The sequence below is a fragment of the Delphinapterus leucas genome, chromosome 4 (assembly GCF_059928025.1).
Source record: "Delphinapterus leucas isolate spDelLeu-1000000601 "Yukka" chromosome 4, BTC_Dleu_Yukka2, whole genome shotgun sequence".
Taxonomy (NCBI): domain Eukaryota; kingdom Metazoa; phylum Chordata; class Mammalia; order Artiodactyla; family Monodontidae; genus Delphinapterus; species Delphinapterus leucas.
In genome coordinates this window covers 52838995-52854761 of record NC_143132.1, presented here as the reverse complement: position 1 = coordinate 52854761, position 15767 = coordinate 52838995, and the positions used below count along the sequence as shown (strand labels likewise).

At 35.9% G+C, this 15767-nt stretch overlaps 1 protein-coding gene across 2 annotated transcripts in view; it reads left to right on the top strand.

Moving 5' to 3' along the window:
- CBLB (Cbl proto-oncogene B) overlaps positions 1-15767 on the top strand; it is a 214259-nt gene that overhangs the window by 178720 nt on the left and 19772 nt on the right. For both annotated transcript variants that reach the window (XM_022594278.2, XM_089910515.1), the window contains exons 15-18: positions 1400-1497; positions 1613-1744; positions 4330-4470; positions 11540-11659. In XM_022594278.2, the coding sequence (XP_022449986.1) occupies positions 1400-1497; positions 1613-1744; positions 4330-4470; positions 11540-11659 (491 nt within the window). The remainder of the gene's footprint in view (positions 1-1399; positions 1498-1612; positions 1745-4329; positions 4471-11539; positions 11660-15767) is intronic.

Sequence of the window (15767 nt, the reverse complement as noted above, 5' to 3'; positions counted from 1 at the left end):
TCAGTATATGGAAAAAGTTAAACCATATTATTCATAGATTCATAAACCATATTATTCATAGATGAATAATTCCATTTCAGTAAAAATCCATCATTACTATGAAAATTCAATACATGATAACTATTTTTAAATGAACCATCTCTGGCCCCTTAAAGAGATGTGGCCACCAGAGAGAATGGAAATGAATTTCAGATGAAGCACTTTGCAATAACTATTCAAATGTCCAATATCTCCTCCATTATGTATGTACTTTTACTTTGCCCCAAGAATTCAGAGTAAATCAGGGGAAAGTAAAATAGAAACTCTGCCTTCTGTAGCTCTTTGTGAGCACAGTAACTTGGTGAGCAGATAGTCAGCTGCTACACAGCTATATTCTGAAGACAAAATACGCTCCGTGCCTTCTCTTCCTGCTGCTACCTTCCTGTGCCCCGGATTTGTGCATTGCATTCATAGTATGATTCGAAAGCATTAATACCAACAATAAAAACACTTTTTTTAGGGCTTCCCTGGTGGCACAGTGGTTGAGAGTCCGCCTGCCGATGCAGGGGACGCGGGTTCGTACCCCGGTCTGGGAAAATCCCACATGCCGCGGAGCGGCTGGGTCCGTGAGCCATGGCCGCTGAGCCTGCGTGTCCGGAGCCTGTGCTCCGCAACAGGAGAGGCCACAACAGTGAGAGGCCCGCGTACCGCAAAAAAATAAAACCAAAAAACCCCCACTTTTTTCTAGTATTATCCTTTTACAGACACCCAGATTAAAATATTTGTTGTGTACCCAAGGCCTTTGCTAAAGTCATTTCTCTACAGTTGTCAGAAGTGCCAGTTTTGTTCATGGCAGTGGTGATATTATACTCCAGACTCTAGGTCTTTGAATATGCCTATCTGAATTTTAATGGACTTTCTGAATATTTAATAATTCTCCTTCCTTGACAGGCTCTAGTTTATAATAAGGAAAGCTTAACTTACAGAAATAAGAATATACTGTTAAGTACCATTAACCAGTAATGATGTCATTGGGACTTTTACATATTTTTTGCCTGCATATTACATTTTCTTCTTCAAAACCTTGATAAGGTAATATTGAAATCTTCCAAAATGATGTTAATTCCACAGGTGTGTTTAGGGTATCAGCTATTTTGTGGCCCTTGTGATTCTTAGTTTCACTTAAAAAAAGAAAGAAAACCTTTGTCTTCCATGGAATATTTACTTCTGCTTTGTAAAAGTATTCAAGTATCTAGATAATATTACTTTACTTTCTCTAGAAAAGGAAATTAATTATATTTATATCCTAACTTTATTACATGAGCAGTGTTGCTAGTTCCCATCATCTCCCCACCCCCAAATGACTTTTAAATGGAAAGTAATTATCCTTATGATTTTTGTCCTTTGATTTCTGCTTTAGGTCTTGTGATAACGGTCACTGCATATTGAATGGAACACACGGTACGTCTTCAGAGATGAAGAAATCAAACATCCCTGAGTTAGGCATATATTTAAAGGGTATGTATAAGACATATTCTCTTTGTAGTCTATGTCTTAATGGTCAGAATTTAAAGGCAAAATTCCATGCCATTGTTGTACTGAAAATACATTAAGATTTTGTGTTATCCTCTAGGAGATGTTTTTGATTCAGCCTCTGATCCAGTGCCATTACCACCTGCCAGGCCTCCAACTCGGGACAATCCAAAGCATGGTTCTTCACTCAACAGGACGCCCTCTGATTATGATCTTCTCATCCCTCCATTAGGTCGAAACCTTTAAAACAATTTCAAGCAAGCCTCCCTGCCACCTCTTCCAATTAATATCTGAATTACCAGAATTCTTAGTTCAGTGCAATGTAGACTCACTAGGTTATAAATCTGTCTGAATTAGAATGGAATCTCCAGGTGATAGTGGCTCTCGGTTCATGTGACCATTATTCCATTTAGATGACGGAAGCAGTGGTGTAAATAGCTGGCATCAGTTAGGGATTTATCAAGCTGTCTCTTCATGTACTAAATGCAGTCTACAAAATCTTATGAGGGCATTGTTCATTCCCCCAGGTGCTTGTGTTCTAAAAGATTTGAAGCATTCGTCTGAGATTTTCTTTAAGTATAATTCTTAATGAATGCGTACTTCCTTTTTCTTTCAATATAAAATGACCCACTTCCACTTAGCTAATTACATTTGGGAAATTATATATTTTATTGTAGAGAGCTGCAAATAAATTCTGTCTTATAATCACTGCAACTAGAACACATCCAAAGAATCTCAGTTTCTTTGTTTCAAATTTTACCATGAAGTACACTTAATGTGTGTGTATGTGTACATGTGTGAAGGTACACACAGATGTGTATTTATGTTAAAATTGGCCAGTGCAGGTGTCTGTTTATTTCATTAATTCCAGGTAGGAAGCTTCTCACCCTATTTTTAGAAGAGGACAATTAAGAAACCTTCACAAGTTAAGGCTTCACAATAATGAGTCACCATAGCATAAAATAATGTATAATGAAGGTTCATTTATAAGCTTATCTGAATCATTAGGCTACTAGAAATGAACCTCTCCATTTTTTTTTCCCATAAACTGGTGTTTCCGGTTATACAGTTGAATGTCTTGCAGGAGCAAGACATTCAGTTCAGTGCTTTACTCTCACCTACGTGGATTACAAGCACCTCCCAACTTCCTTCTTTACCTATAGTCTTTTTCTCTTCCACTTCTTCCTGTATGCTGTTTTTGACCTATTACCCAAGTCTTTATGACTAGATCAGCACTGTCCAATAGAACTTTATGTGGTGACATAAAAGACCTATATGTGTGACTGTAGAACTGAATTTTAGTTAATTTAAATTTAAACTAAATAGCTATATGTGGATAGTTACTACCATATTGGACAATGCAGATAAATGTTCCAACCTTTTTAACTCATCCTTCCTTTGGCTCTTCATGTACATCTCATATTTTATTTATGCTATTCACTCTGCCTAGTAGACACCATCCCTGTATTTGATGAACAAATGTTTTTGAGGCCCTGATATCCCAGGCCTTCCTGTTCTTGGTAATACCTTGCTGAATGCCACTGTCTGCATTCCTCTTCCCTCTTACAATGCATCTCTCTCTCCCTCTGGGACCTATTCACCTGTGAGTCTTCTGTGAACTTTTCTTAGGTCTCATTGTGGAATCCAAGCTCCTTGGGGTCGAGGACTTATGATTTTGATCTTCACATTACCCATGTGCCTAGCATGGTGCCTGACATTTAGGGGCTGATAAAGGATTTGAATAAATGAGATAATGTAGGAAATAGCTGAAGGTTGGAATGATAACAAAGCTCTTTCTTTCTCTCTCCTATACCTTCATATATTTTACATTAGAAAAATATTTATGACCATTAGAGAAAAAATTTCGAATACTTTTTGCAAGGCAAGCTGGATGAGTGGTGAAACCGTTTATATTTAAATATACCTTTATATTTAAGTCAATGTATTTAAACCCATGAGAATTTTTATTACTAGAAGATGTAGGTATTTATACCCTGTTTCATTCACAAAGTATTTGTGAGTGCTTACAAAAATACATACACTGCAATTTTATTTTTTAAAGAATCAAGATGAGGGAAAATATGAATAGGATAGTAAGGCGTGGCAGGGGAAACACAAGTAGACATAAAAGCATACTGCAGTATTCTACAGCTACTAAAGTTGGGAACTATGCAAATATAAATAACTAGCTTTGCGACCACCACAAGAGGTAGTTCTATTGATATATTTAACTGTTTCTCCCTAGAGATATCTGGTAAGTAGAAAAAGATCATATTCCTCTACTGCAGGTGCATTTTCTGTATATTTTGACAATGAAATATATGGAGCATTAGTTTAAATGAATTAAAATGCCGTGGAGCAAACTTTGAAAAGATAATCTAAACTATTCTGTGACATTAAATTTTTGTGCATAGTGTGATTTTCTAATTAGAGGCTGTGAACTCTTATTGTTACACAAAAATTCTGTTTTGATGATGTGATCTGTAATATATTTAGTTCAGACCTCCAATGTCTTAATATTATAAAGGTTACAAGTGAATAATAAGCTGTTTCATAACCTGAAATACTGCTTTTTAATAGAAAGGGCTGAGAGATCGAAAAAGTCTGTATGCACACATGTGTGTTTGTGTGTCTGTGTTTCTCTCCAAACACCTCCTAGAAAATAATCAGCTCCCATTAACAAAGTCAGTGAACTGCTGGGTAAACACTGCAGGTGAAGTTGTTTATAAGCAGCAAGAGAAAATCATTATTTTTGCCTGATACTGTGTCTTGATTAATGAAGTTCTGCTGTTGATACTGACCTTTCTTTCAATGCAGGTGAAGATGCTTTTGATGCCCTCCCCCCATCCCTCCCACCTCCCCCACCTCCCGCAAGGCATAGTCTCATCGAACATTCAAAACCTCCTGGCTCCAGTAGCCGACCATCCTCAGGACAGGACCTTTTCCTCCTTCCTTCAGGTAGGAGGGAAAAACCAAGCAAACCTTTTCACTGAAAGCAAAAATATTTCTAAGATGATACTGTCAAATAAGCATTAGTGATTCATTGGTTTCTAGCTCCCAAGCTGAAAAATCCCTGGGTGGGGAAAACAGCAGTTGGATAGGTTTGTCTGTCAATTGTTTGGTTTAATGGCAAAAGGATTACAAAAATGGCAAAAGCAACAAGGAATCATAGAATTCAGAAATGGCGCTGAAGAGATTATCAAATAACACCTGTATGTTACAAAAGGTGAGAACCAGAAGTGCTCTGTTTTTGGGCTAAAAGTGATGGGGACAAATTTAGACTTTCTCCTAATTCTGAGTGCAATATTTTTTTCAAACAATGTGTTTAAAAATTTTTACTAAATATGCTTTAGGGTCATAATTTTATTCAAAAACGTAATATCTTGGTAAATTATATTGTTGTAACATTAATAGATATGTTTTTCTGAAATATCTGCATTTTATTGTTTTGTTACTGTTTTGATTTTTAATGCCTCAATGTATCTACTAAAATTATTGGTCTTCAAGGAAATATTAATAGTTTTTAAAAAAGAACTCAAGTGAGGAGTAGAAATAAAAAGACTTAATAAACCATCCACTCCACTAGTCAGAATTATCAGGAAAAAAAAAATTCAGTTATGTTGAATCTGCTGATATTAATTGTTCCCATCAGTCCTACTGGTGATACTGTGATCTGTACTCTGAAATGTCTGCCTCCTCGACTTGGTTTGGTTAAACATAGGGTAAAGATTTTCTTTTTTTAACAACTGCTTTACATTTGTGTATGAGATAAATCATGAAAGCCTTCTAAGAGTGCTCACTTTGTCCTTTGGCCACCTACATTCTTCTTTGAAAACTTGGGAATCTTAACCATTATAATTCACCTTTAACATTTTTCTCATTTTTTTTCCATTTGGTTTGATAATTCAGAAGTTTGAGGCAGTTTGTAGATATGACCCACAAAATTATAGACATATAACTTGGAATATATAGCTTCAGTTTCTAAAAGTAGTTTATCTTCAAGGAATAATTTTTCGTCAGTAAATATTGAATTGTCCTCTGTGTCACCCACTCTGTGAGATGCCTCCCTGCCTTCATGGATCAGATTAATTCACTGAATGCTGCCACTCAAAGAGCAAGGTTCATAACCCTTCTAATCCAAGCAGAAAGCATGGATAATTATTAGGCTCTTATTCATATAGCTACATATACCCGCTAACATTTTGCTATCTTTTTCACTTATACTTATTCAAATCTTTGTTTTATACATGGACTTTAATTAACATTTAAAAATGAATATATACAGCAGAAACTAACACAACATTGTAAAGCAACTATACTCCAATAAATTTTTTTTAAAAAATGAATATCTCTAAATCTTAGTAAACTTAACCTTGCCCAAGGCAAACTTCTGGATAATTTCTAGCCAGATTCCTATAAGGTACCTATCACCTTTCATATATGTAATTTAAGCCCCATTAAATGAAAGTTAAATGTAGTGCCTTCTTTTAAAATTAAGTCAAGCTTTCCAGGCTTGACTTAATTCTTACACTTTTTTACACAAACACACACTTTAACCTGTTTTTATCAAATGAATTAATTGTAAAATATTTCAGTTCTTTATCATCATTTCATTGTTCATATTGCTTTTGTAAACATCTTCAAAAAGTTTTTTCTCAAGATTACTAAAAAAGTCACTTCAAAATAAAAAGGCCCCCTTTTATTAGAATGAAAGTTGTATAAACTGTTTTATTTCATATATAGCTTTGCTTGGCTGCCAGGTAGGCTCAGTAGCGGTTATCCTTAACCTGTGGTGTGAGGCTAACATGGGACCAGAGTAGGGTCATTTGAACCTGTTGGCTCTCTCTTGAACTCCTTTTATGCATGGAAGTATTCTAATTCCATTCAAGTAATGTTGATATCCCTCGATAATAAATACTTCTGAGAAACAAATGGCAACTTTTCCCCCCTTTCCAGTCTCATATAATTAACTGGACAAATTTCTAGTCTGTTGTCAGATCCTTTATGAGATCCAATGAGTCAACTGTTTTTATTCAATTTTAAGCCACATGTATAGACCACATCTTTTTCAAAAGAAGTATTTTAATTTGTCTTAACATAATGATATCGTAGAACATGAAAGTTTCTTTCAGCTTTAAATAAGCACTTGACTGTATCATTTTGCAAAGTATTCAACACATTACGCTGTCTAAAGAAGTGTAACAGAAAATTTACAAAAGCAGTTCTTCATGCTGAACTGAACTTCATGAAAGAATACACTATAAATGCTAAACAGAAGTTTAACTTAATAGCTGTAGAACCATACAAGGTAAACAACGGTGATTGCTAAATTTAAATGGACTGTATGAGCACTTTACTGCTATTATTTTCACTATAGTTTAATCTGTAAAATTTTAGTCCAGTGTAATGATAAGCCTTTTCTGGCATTATGAAGATTTGGTTTCCTTGAGGAAATCATTATCCCTAATTAAAGACAAAGGTTGGATATCCCCATGATGTTGTACTAAATACCTACTCAAACCTACCTCTTTATTCCAGCATTCAGTGCCCTGCACACCTGAGTCGGGTCCACCTTTCCAGCCTTATAGCCCAGTGGCTGCTCTATAGTAGTGGTTTTCAAACTACAGGGTCCTGTGTTTCTGCAAAGGAGCCTTAGGACTCCTGTATGATCAAGCGGGGGAAGCGAAGCAGGGGCACAGCTCTGATGCTGCTTTTAACTGTTTTCTATTTTAGGCCTTCATGCAAGATTTCTTTTGGCAAAATAGTAATGGCCACTGCTGTACATGAGCCATCTACTCTGGACAGGCCAGTCATATCTTAACAAAACCTGAAGAGTCCTCAAAAAAAGCTTTACACTTTACTGTCTCCAAACCCAGGGCTACTGCTAGCATATATGTGCTTTTGTCCGAATTACAAAAAGGCATTTCTTTTGTGTCGGTGGGTTGAAATAGGCACCCCTCCCTCTGCTTTGTGCCAGTGCCAGTGCTCCAGGAACAAAGCCAAGGCTGTATTTAAGTCTGCTCAGTCCCATTACTGCATGTCTTTGTGCAGTGCACAAAATACACAACGTATTTGGCAGCCCTTACTGAACCTTTTTCTCACTGTATTTCTAACCTGGAATCTCTTTTGAAGTCCTTATCCAATCTTAAAGTCACAATTCAACTCTAAAAGCTAGCCAGATTGACTTTATTAGAGATGAAGGAAGGTTTTCCACGGGATCCAGAAATGCAATTGCATAAGTAAAATACAAAGAAAACTTGGATCATTAGTAGCAGTTATTGGAAAGGATTTCTAGGGGTTTGGTTGACTGTGACCTTTATGAAGCACACTCATGACGTAGTTACCAGGGACTCTCATGCCCTCTGAGGGTTGCACTCACAGAGTTCAAATCAGAGATCGAGTGAGGCAAGGTCCTCCCCCAGGCTCAGCCAGTGTGGAGACTACTGTGTTCAGGTGTTGAAGGATTGATGGGTAGAGCCGTGGTTCTCAAATTGTGGTCTTGAGACCAGCAGCATTAACACTACCTAGAAATTTGTTAAAAATGCCAATTCTTTAGACCTACCCAAGACTTACTAAATCAGAAACTCTGGGAGTAGGACCCAGCAATCTGTGTTTTCATAAGCCTTTGGGGGTGATTCTGATGCATGCTTAAGTTGGAGAAACCCAGGGCTAGGCTATATCTGGAGGACTGCAGCCAGGATGGGAAAGGGAAGTAAAATCACACTGTGTAAACTACGGTAGATTAAAGGAACTGAGGATGTTTAACCGACAGAAGAGAAGATCTTGAGTATGTATTAGAGTTGCTTTCAACCACAGTATTTGTAAAAGAATGATTAGATTTCTTCCATGTCTCCTGAGACAAAGACTGACCAGTGAGAAGAATTAGGAGGGGAAATTTCATTCCTGTTAAGAAGCTTCCTGGATTATTAATACTTCTTATATCTCAGAGGGGTAGTGAGTTCTCTAACACTTGAGGACTTGATCAGTGACCAGATCACTACATATGGGGGTGTTATGAATGTGAGTTAAAGAGTGAGGAGCTTTGTCTCACCTAAATAGGTCTTCAAATCCTCTTCTATCAATTAGATCTAGCATTGATATTCTTTTAAAATTTTCAGAATATTGATAAATCTTTCAGATGGCTTTTGGACAGCCCCAGAGGAAAGATGCCATTGTTTTAACTGTTCAATTTTATTTGCCTCTTTTCCTGTGCATGAGTAAAAAATTGGAAGTGTTTTAGATAGATAGTGGGGGAAAAAAAAGAATTAAGAAAATTCCATAATGCCTCTTCCCAGAGATAACCACTTGATAGGTTTCCTTCTTACACAGCATAATTTTGATTGATGTGTATTTCCCCACTTCTTTCATAGTTAGTAAACCTTTCCCTCCCAGTGTTTCCTTAGTTTTTAATACTCTCTTAAAATAAGTCTTAAAAATTTTCAATTTAGCATTACCATACTGTAAATCACAGGCACTTGTACTTTGCTTTTTAGAGTAGACTAATCCCATCGTGTTTATTCATTCATTCATTTCTCAAACGTGTATTACTATATAAATGGTACATTGGCTATGGCATTTTCAATTTGTATGTTTTAATCCTAAGTCTGGATTTAAAATTTTACTTTAAGGAATTTTTGAAGAATTTACTTTTAAAAACTTTATTGATTTTCAAATTTGGTAATTATTGTACTCTCTGTAATAATTATTATATATAGTATCTTTTCCCATCGAAGCAGGAATGCTTCCAACTTTATAACTTGCTACAGAAGCCCAGTTTACCCTATACCTGACCAGTAGCCAAACTTAACATGAAGCGTTGTAGTGGTTCAGAACTGAACTAAGTATTCGTGCTATTTTTGGTAATATTTTTAGTGTACCTAGTGACCTTTTAGGTGCAACAGATTAATGGAGCAATATCATACTACTGTATATTTTGTACTCTATTTATGACTCAATAATGTATCCAGAATCTAATGTTTACTCTTAAATAAATAGACGATTAGAAATAGCATATCTAACAAACCTATAAATTTACCCCTAAGGAAATAAAAAAGTGTAATTATAAAAGACAGTCTTTTCTCTGACCTAATATTATATCAGTGATGTTTTAGAATGAACAAGAATTGAAAGTAAATTTTATTGAAAATTTAGCTGTAAATCTTTGGGAAGTTTCTAAATTTATGCAGAAATCACCACATTTGGTTCCTTTGGTTAGCCTTCCGAATCAAAAGACTAACATTTGTTGCATGGAATTTGATTTATCTTCTTATTCCTTCCTAAAATGTTTCAACAAAATTAATGAGGCTGAACCATTGACTTTTCAATTATTGAAAACTCAGAATCTAAGACTTACTTTAATCTCAAAATTAATGAAAGCAAATTAAGTAGCCTTGCTTAGGTTAAAAAATAAAAAGTCTCCAGTAAAGCTGGAGATAATTAATTGTATGCAAATGGGGGAAGGAAATAATGACTTCAGCTAGTCAAAATTAATATAAATAGGCATGTATTTCCTTCTCACATAATCAAAGTGTTGCATATTTTTAATATCAAACTCAAATGGAAGTTAAAACAATGAAATATTTATCAGGTCTTCTTTAATAGTTATAATTTTAGCCTTACGTTAGCAGTACAAATTTCACAGAATTTGAATTTATGAAAAATCTGAATATGAGTTAATTTGGGTAGTTAAAGGTAAATATTTGTGAAGTGCAGGCTATTTACCAAGCCGTATGCTTGGTACTGTGTTTCTATTAGGAGATACAATTCAAACACAATTGAGTAAGATAAGGTTCCTGCCCTGAAAAGAACTTACAGTACCTTTGGAGATACGGGCAGACATAAAAGAAAGTGTTATGAGAGAGGAAAACAGAGGAACCCGAGATGGCAGTGGTGGCAGATGATAAATTATTAGTGAACCAAGGTTGCAGAGGTAATGTTCATCTACTCAGAAGATGAATCCGTTCTATGGATTTAAACTCATATACTACTAATTTTAAACCAGGTAGGTTTATGGTCCTAATGATTTAATATAGTAGCACTGATACAGTCTTTTTCTGCCATTAGCTCTGCCATTAGCTTCTGCCATTATTCTATTTTTAATAAATATAATTAAGAAGTACAATAATTTTTAATTTGTCTGCAATTCATATTTTTCACTATTTCAGATTCCCCCTCTCTGTCAAGGTGGTAAAAAAAAAAAACACATTTTACTACTTATACAAACCTTAATGTTAATAATAGCATAATTTTTAATAATTGAATTTATTGTCCAGTGAGCCAACTAACAATTTTTTGCATAGGATGCCCAATGTAGTATTTTTTGTGTGTGTGTGTGGTACTTGGGCCTCTCACTGCTGTGGCCTCTCCCGTTGCGGAGCACAGGCTCCGGACGCGCAGGCTCAGCGGCCATGGCTCACGGGCCCAGCCGCTCCGCGGCACGTGGGATCTTCCCGGACCGGGGCACGAACCCGTGTCCCCTGCATCGGCAGGCGGACTCTCAACCACTGCGCCACCAGGGAAGCCCTCAATGTAGTATTTTAAAAGGCACATTATATGTACAGGAGATTTCATAGACATGAATTCATTTAATCCTCACAAATCCCAAATGTCAGGTCCATTTTACAGATTATGTCTGCCTAATGCTTAGACAGATTAACTGATATAATATTCTTACAGGCAAAATTCAAAACCCATTTTTTTCTTTGACAACAGTTTCTATTCATTGTACAGGACAGACTGGGACAGAAAATTAAAATTAGAAGCAGATTTTACCATCAACAATTTTACCATCAAGTAAGAGATCTGAAAACTACAAAGTTAGTAGTGTGTATTAATTAGGAATAAATGGGAAAAGCGTATTTGAGCAAGTGATGAATAAATTAGAAAATATACAAATTAGAAAGTGGTACTATCAGTCATGAAATGTTTTATTTTCAAAAGTTGATCTTTATAGAGAATTTCTAATTTTTTTCTTTAGCCAGTTAGCAGAGATAATAGTTTTAATCTGAAAATTATCTTTATTTTTAAGATCCCTTCTTTGATCCAGCAAGTGGCCAGGTTCCTTTGCCTCCTGCTAGGAGATTACCAGGTGAAAATGTCAAATCCAACAGAACATCACAGGACTATGATCAGCTTCCTTCATCTTCAGGTGAGTTGGCTAATAATAGTAATAATAATACCTTATGTTTGTACAGTGCTTTTCGGAGCACCTTTTTATTCAGTGTATAATTGAGCACCGCCAGCCTAAGAAAGTATTTTTATCACCATTGCATTTGCTTATAAAGCATGTATTATGAGAAGAATGCCTACAAAATTGTCTCACGGAAAAGAAAACATTAAGCCTTAATATTAACTTTGATATGTCAGTAAAGCATGTTCTGTGATTCAGAATCTATTCATTCTCTAACTTTTGTTTTGCCTTATCAGATATGAGAAATGGGATTGAGGTCTTTATATACCGAACTGCTGCATTCTCTTATTTCTCCATTAAAGGAAGAAATCTCTTTAGAATTAGTATTAGCACCAAACTATTCATTTTCATAGCTTATTTAGGGCTATCATGCAGTGCTCTACTGCCAGTCATCAAGTAGAAGCTTGTTCCATTTTAGTAAATACAAGTCGTACTCATAACCATTATTAATGGAATGTTGCTGCTTTGCTTCTTTGGGAGGTCTTCCTCGACCACCATATCTAAAATAGCTCCCCCTACTTTACACAGTCACTTTCTATCCCCTTCTTTTGCTTTATGTTTCTTCATAGCACCTTTCATTCATTTATTTGCTTGTCTATCTCATCTGCTAGAGTACTGCTTTGAATATACACACGTGGTTTGGTTCACTGATTTATCCCCAGGTGTCTAGAAGAGGGCCTAGCACATGTTCCTTGGATGAGTGGATGGATAGAAGGGAAGAGGGAAGAGTCGCCGATATCTGTGTTATGGTGAACATACACATATTTTGAGCAACTGAAAAAATATATTTGTCTCATAATTATGAACATCAGAAGTTTTTCCTATGTAGATTTTTATCCTATATCAGTATTTTTTTCATTAACTGTATTTTGACTTTTTTTTGAAGTGTAGTTGATTTACAATGATGTTTTAGTTTCAGCGGTACAGCCAAGTGATTGTTATATAACTGAATATATATATATATATATATATATAAAAACTGAATATATATATGTATATTTGCCTTCAGATTCTTTTCCATTATAGTTATTATAAGATATTGAATATACTTTCCTGTGCTATTCAGTAGGTCCTTGTTGTATATCTATTTTATATATAGTAGTGTATATCAGCTAATACCAAACGCCTAATTTATCCCTCCCTGCCCCTTTCCCCTTTGCTAACTGTAAGTTTGTTTTCTATGTCTGAGAGTCTGTTTCTGTTTTGTAAATAACTTTGTATCATTTTTTTGGAGTCCACATATAAGTGATAGCATATGATACTTGTCTTTGATTTACTTCACTTAGTATGATAATCTCTAGGTCCATCCATGTTGCTGCAAATGGCATTATTTCATATGTTTTTATGGCTGAATAATATTCCATTCTGCATATAAATCACATCTTTTTTTTTTAACATCTTTATTGGGATATAATTGCTTTACAGTGGTGTTTTAGTTTATGCTTTGTAACAAAGTGAATCAGTTATACATATACATATGTTCCCATATCTCTTCCCTCTTGTGTCTCCCTCCCTCCCACCCCTCCAGGCGAGCTGACAAAGCACCGAGCTGATCTCCCTGTGATATGTGGCTGCTTCCCACTAGCTATCTACCTTACGTTTGGTAGTGTATATATGTCCCTGCCATTCTCTTGCTTTGTCACAGATCACCCTGCCCCCTCCCCATATCCTCAAGTCCATTCTCTAGTAGGTCTCTGTCTTTATTCCTGTCTTACTCCTAGGTTCTTCATGTCATTTTTTTTCTTACATTCGATATATATGTGTTACCATATGGTATTTGTCTTTCTCTTTCTGACTTACCTCACTCTGTGTGACAGACTCTAGGTCTATCCACCTCCTTACAGATAGCTCAATTTCGTTTCTTTTTATGGCTGAGTAATATTCCATTGTATATATGTGCCACATCTTCTTTATCCATTCATCCGATGATGGACATGTAGGTTGTTTCCATCTCCAGGCTATTGTAAATAGAGCTGAGGTGAACATTTTGGTACATGACTCTTTTTGAATTATGGTTTTCTCAGGGTATATGCCCAGTATTGGGATTGCTGGGTCATATGGTAGTTCTATTTGTAGTTTTTTAAGGAACCTCCATACTGTTCTCCATAGTGGCTGTACCAATTCACATTCCCACCAGCAGTGTGAGAGTGTTCCCTTTTCTCCACGCCCTCTCCAGCATTTATTGTTTCTAAATCTTTTGATGATGGCCATTCAGACTGGTGTGAGATGATATCTCATTGTAGTTTTGATTTGCATTTCTCTAATGATTAATGATGTTGAGCATTCTTTCATGTGTTAGTTGGCAGTCTGTATATCTTCTATGGAGAAATGTCTATTTAGGTCCTCTGCCCATTTTTGGATTGGGTTGTTTGTTTTTTTGTTATTGAGCTGCATGAGCTGCCTGTAAATTTTGGAAATTAATCCTTCATCGGTTGCTTCGTTTGCAAATATTTTCTCCCATTCTGAGGGTTGTCTTTTGGTCTTGTTTATGGTTCCCTTTGCTGTGCAAAAGCTTTGAAGTTTCATTAGGTCCCATTTGTTTATTTTTGTTTTTATTTCCATTTCTCTAGGAGGTGGGTCAAAAAGGATTTTGCTGTGATTTATGTCATAGAGTGTTCTGCCTGTTTTCCTCTAAGAGTTTGATAGTTTCTGACCTTACATTTAGGTCTTTAATCCATTTTGAGCTTATTTTTGTGTATGGTGTTAGGGAGTGATCTAATCTCATACTTTTACATGTAGCTGTCCAGTTTTCCCAGCACCACTTATTGAAGAGGCTGTCCTTTCTCCACTGTACATTCCTGCCTCCTTTATCAAAGATAAGGTGACCATATGTGCATGGGTTTATCTCTGGGCTTTCTATCCTGTTCCATTGATCTGTCTTTCTGTTTTTGTGCCAGTGGCATATTGTCTTGATTACTGTAGCTTTGTAGTATAGTCTGAAGTCAGGGAGCCTGGTTCCTCCAGCTCCGTTTTTCGTTCTCAAGATTGCTTTGGCTATTCGGGGTCTTTTGTGTTTCCATACAAATTGTGAAATTTTTTGTTCTAGTTCTGTGAAAAATGCCAGTGGTAGTTTGATACCGATTGCATTGAATCTGTAAATTGCTTTGGGTAGTAGAGTCATTTTCACAATGTTGATTCTTCCAATCCAAGAACATGGTATATCTCTCCATCTATTTGTATCATCTTTAATTTCTTTCATCAGTGTCTTATAATTTTCTGCATACAGGTCTTTTGTCTCCTTAGGTAGGTTTACTCCTAGATATTTTATTCTTTTTGTTGCAATGGTAAATGGGAGTGTTTTCTTGGTTTCACTTTCAGATTTTTCACCATTAGTGTATAGGAATGCAAGAGATTTCTCTGCATTAATTTTGTATCCTGCTACTTTACCAAATTCATTGATTAGCTCTACTAGTTTTCTGGTAGCATCTTTAGGATTCTGTGTATAGTATCATGTCATCTGCAAACAGTGACAGCTTTACTTCTTCTTTTCCGATTTGGTTTCCTTTTATTTCCTTTTCTTCTCTGATTGCTGTGGCTAAAACTTTCAAAACTATGTTGAATAAGAGTGGTGAGAGTGGGCAACCTTGTCTTGTTCCTGATCTTTGTGGAAATGCTTTCAGTTTTTCACCATTGAGGATGATGTTGGCTGTGGGTTTGTCATATATGGCCTTTATTATGTTGAGGAAAGTTCCCTCTATGCCTACTTTCTGCAGGGTTTTTATCATAAATGGGTGTTGAATTTTGTCGAAAGCTTTCTCTGCATCTATTGAGATGATCATATGGTTTTTCTCCTTCAATTTGTTAATATGATGTATCACATTGATTGACTTGCATATATTGAAGAATCCTTGCATTCCTGGAATAAACCCCACTTGATCATGTTGTATGATCCTTTTAATGTGCTGTTGGATTCTGTTTGCTAGTATTTTGTTGAGGATTTTTGCATCTATGTTCATCAGTGATATTGGCCTGTAGTTTTCTTTCTTTGTTACATCCTTGTCTGGTTTTGGTATCAAGGTGATGGTGGCCTCGTAGAATGAATTTGGGAGTGTTCCTCCCTCTGCTG